General features: G+C 55.2%; 1 protein-coding gene across 1 annotated transcript; it reads right to left on the bottom strand.

Annotated features, from left to right (window-relative positions):
- Ino80b (INO80 complex subunit B) lies at positions 1 to 2,726 on the bottom strand (the record flags this gene model as incomplete). The annotated part of the gene is given in 5 exon segments (XM_013514657.1): positions 1 to 133; positions 1,310 to 1,479; positions 1,607 to 1,725; positions 1,923 to 2,115; positions 2,322 to 2,726. Coding segments are annotated over 5 exon segments (724 nt in total), but the record flags the coding sequence as incomplete, so codon positions are not given.
- Positions 2,727 to 2,948: the final 222 nt, after the last annotated feature.

The raw sequence follows: 2,948 nt of genomic DNA on the forward strand, positions 1-2,948 counted from the left end.
GCCGCCGCTTGCGCGCCCGCTCCTCGCGCTTCAGCAGCATCTCCTCCGTGAGGGCGGGGGCCGGGCCGCCCGCGGGGCCGGGCAGCGGCAGCGTCGGGGAGGGCTGACGCCGGGCCTTCTGCAGCAGAGCTCTCTGCGGAGGGAAGGGGAGCGCTCTGAGAACGGAGGGTGACCGGGGACAGGCCCGCCAGGTCGAGAGGGCAAAAGAGGCGGCGGAAGGCGGGCCGAGAGAACGCCGGCCTTGAGAAGGGGGAGTCAGGCACACCGCGTTCCGCGGCCCTAAACGCTGCTTCCTCCCGAGGTTCGGCTTTGGTCCTTGACTCTCGAGCAGAAAAGCACTAACGTTACCTGCCTGCCCGGCACCGAAACTCTGTGCCACCCTTCCAGGGGCTGGTCTGTGTGTAACCTGCGTCGCAACAGACAGCACCATCGGGATAACCTTCCAAGCCAGAATTTCGGGGTCACCCTTGATTCCCACCCTTCCCCAAAAATGTCTCCACAACCCATCTAGTGTGTTGTGAAATTCATCTGATTTTCAGAGATTCATCTGATTTTCTCCATTTTCACTACTTGCCCCTTGCTACAAGCTGCCATCTTCTCTTAGCTGAATACACTCACCTCAGCTTCTTCCTACTTCTAACCTTTATTGCTGCTGAGACTTACTCTCCACTGAGAAGCCAGAGGAATCTACTGCCATGCAAATTTAAAAATACGCCTGCACACACCCAGTCACTGGCTTAGCCATCTTCTTCCTTCTCCTTTATCTTGCTTGGCACGTTCCAGTCTCAGGGTCCTGTCTCTGTGCCCTGTTGGCTTTGTACCTCCTGGCCTTTTTTTGTTTGTTTGAGACAGGGTCTCACTATGCAGTTCAGGCCGGCCTTGAACTCACTTTATCACCCAGGCTGTCCTCCAACTCGCAGCAATCCCCCTGCCTCAGCCTCTTGAGTGCTGGGATTACAGGCGTGCACCACCGCACCCAGCTAGGCCTTTCTGCTATTATTGGGAACGGTATCTTTTCAAAGAGGCCTTCCCTGGCTCTCCTATCTAAAGTTGTCTTTTCTGCCACTTTCTATCTCACCACCCTATTTTCCTTTTTTGGTAAACCGTACAGCTTTTTGAGATTATTTACCCGTTACACCACACACACACACACACACACACACACACACACTAGAATCCTAGCTCCAAGAGAACAGAAACTTTGTCTCTTCTCCCCCATTTATAGCCCCACTGCCTAGCAAAGTGCTTGGGACATAGCAAGCTCTTAACATATACATTTGGTGAGTGAACAAAGAATGAACCACCTTACCTGTCGAGCAGTGAGCAGCCGCTCATTGATCTCCTTCTTGAGGTCTCCATTATCATCTAGCTCCCCTTTCTCCAGCGCATCTAGCCACCTCTGTTCCTCCTCTTCCTCCTGGTCGCCTATCCCGCCTGACAGGTCCCGAAGTGGGGAGGGGGACAGATTACTGTCTTCATCTGGGAAGGAAAGTTGGAGAGATACAAGTAAAATTGTGCAGGTGGGAGATCCTGACTTAAAACTACTGGGACGGTTGAAATTCTCACCGAGAACCAACCCCCTTCCCCGCCTGCAGACGCTGCTCACCCAGCCAGGCGCGGTACTGCTCCAGGGGGACCCCCTCCATAGGCTCCTCTTCGTTATCCACGACCATCAGCGGGGAGGGTGAGCGAGGCCCCTCGGGGATAACAGTGAAGGTGGGGACACTGCCGAGAAAATGCGAGACAACCGACTGCCGCTCAGCGGCTGTGCACGGCCTCCCCTAACCTCTTTTCTCGCTGCCTTTCACAGGCGCGGAAGTCACTGTCTATTCCGCCTTCCACAAAGCCCCGCCAGCTTCTAACTTCTGTCCGATCCTGCTCCTTAAGTTCCCGAATAGAACGGTGGCGCTCCTCTGACTCACCTCTTGGTGCCCAGGACCTGCCCACCCAGCTTGATCTTGAGTTTGAGCTGGGGCTTAGCAGGCGACGGCTGTGCTGGCCCGGCGTCGTCCTCCTGATGATGTTTCTTCTTGTGCTTCTTTTTGTGCTTCTTGTGCTTTTTCTTGTGCACCCCGTGGCCGTGGGCGCCGGCCAGGCTCAACTCCAGCGCTTCCCCTGAGGACGGAGAGCCCGTCAGCGCTGCTCGGCTGCACCGCGGCAGGGCAGGTCTGAGGGGTCCCATCTTCCAACCATACCCGTTGTTACCATAACAACAGCACCGCCTCTCCCCTTCCCACCAGTGGCGAAGACCTTGGAAGCTCTGAGGAGAAAAAAGAGGCTCTTTTTCCAAGAGGGCCTAAGTTTGAATGACCCGCGCTTACCCGGCTCGGGGGTCTCCATAACCCCAGAGGTGCTCCCGCGCCGCCACAGCTTACTCATGGGGTCCTGCAAGGAGAGGGGACTGGAAACGCTCGGTACACAGGCAGACATGCCGCTTCCGCCCCGCGGAAGAATTCACTACGGCAAGCAATAGGCTACTTCCGCTGGGCGGCAGGCCCGCTTGTGCGCAGCGCGCTTCGCAGCCAAAGGCCTCCCTGAGAAACACCCATTCTCCGCACAAAAGTTCCGGACCACCAAAGACCGGTACCGCCCAAAGGGCGCAGCTTTCCCGTAGCTCCTCCTCCCCGCTCTAGATTCCAGAACTCCACAGCGGCTGGTCAGTTATTACACTTATATCTCGGCCCCAGTGAGGGAGTGAGCTTTAGAGACCATAAAGTTGCATACGAACACTGCTTCTGCTCCAGAGGAGCTCACAGCTTGGTGAAGGACAATTGCCAGCAAAATGGCAGAAATGCTTAATAGCATAAATGCCTAAGAGCAAGATAAGTGGCAGTAATCCTAAATTTTTTCCATTAGGGAAATGGATATGTAAATTATGGTGCAGCTAAATAATCTGGGGAAATCATATTGCTGGGGAAGTCTGACACAGAATTTAGATTCTGATGAGC

The sequence above is a fragment of the Chinchilla lanigera genome, unplaced genomic scaffold, assembly GCF_000276665.1.
Source record: "Chinchilla lanigera isolate Chin_1 unplaced genomic scaffold, ChiLan1.0 scaffold00023, whole genome shotgun sequence".
Classification (NCBI taxonomy): domain Eukaryota; kingdom Metazoa; phylum Chordata; class Mammalia; order Rodentia; family Chinchillidae; genus Chinchilla; species Chinchilla lanigera.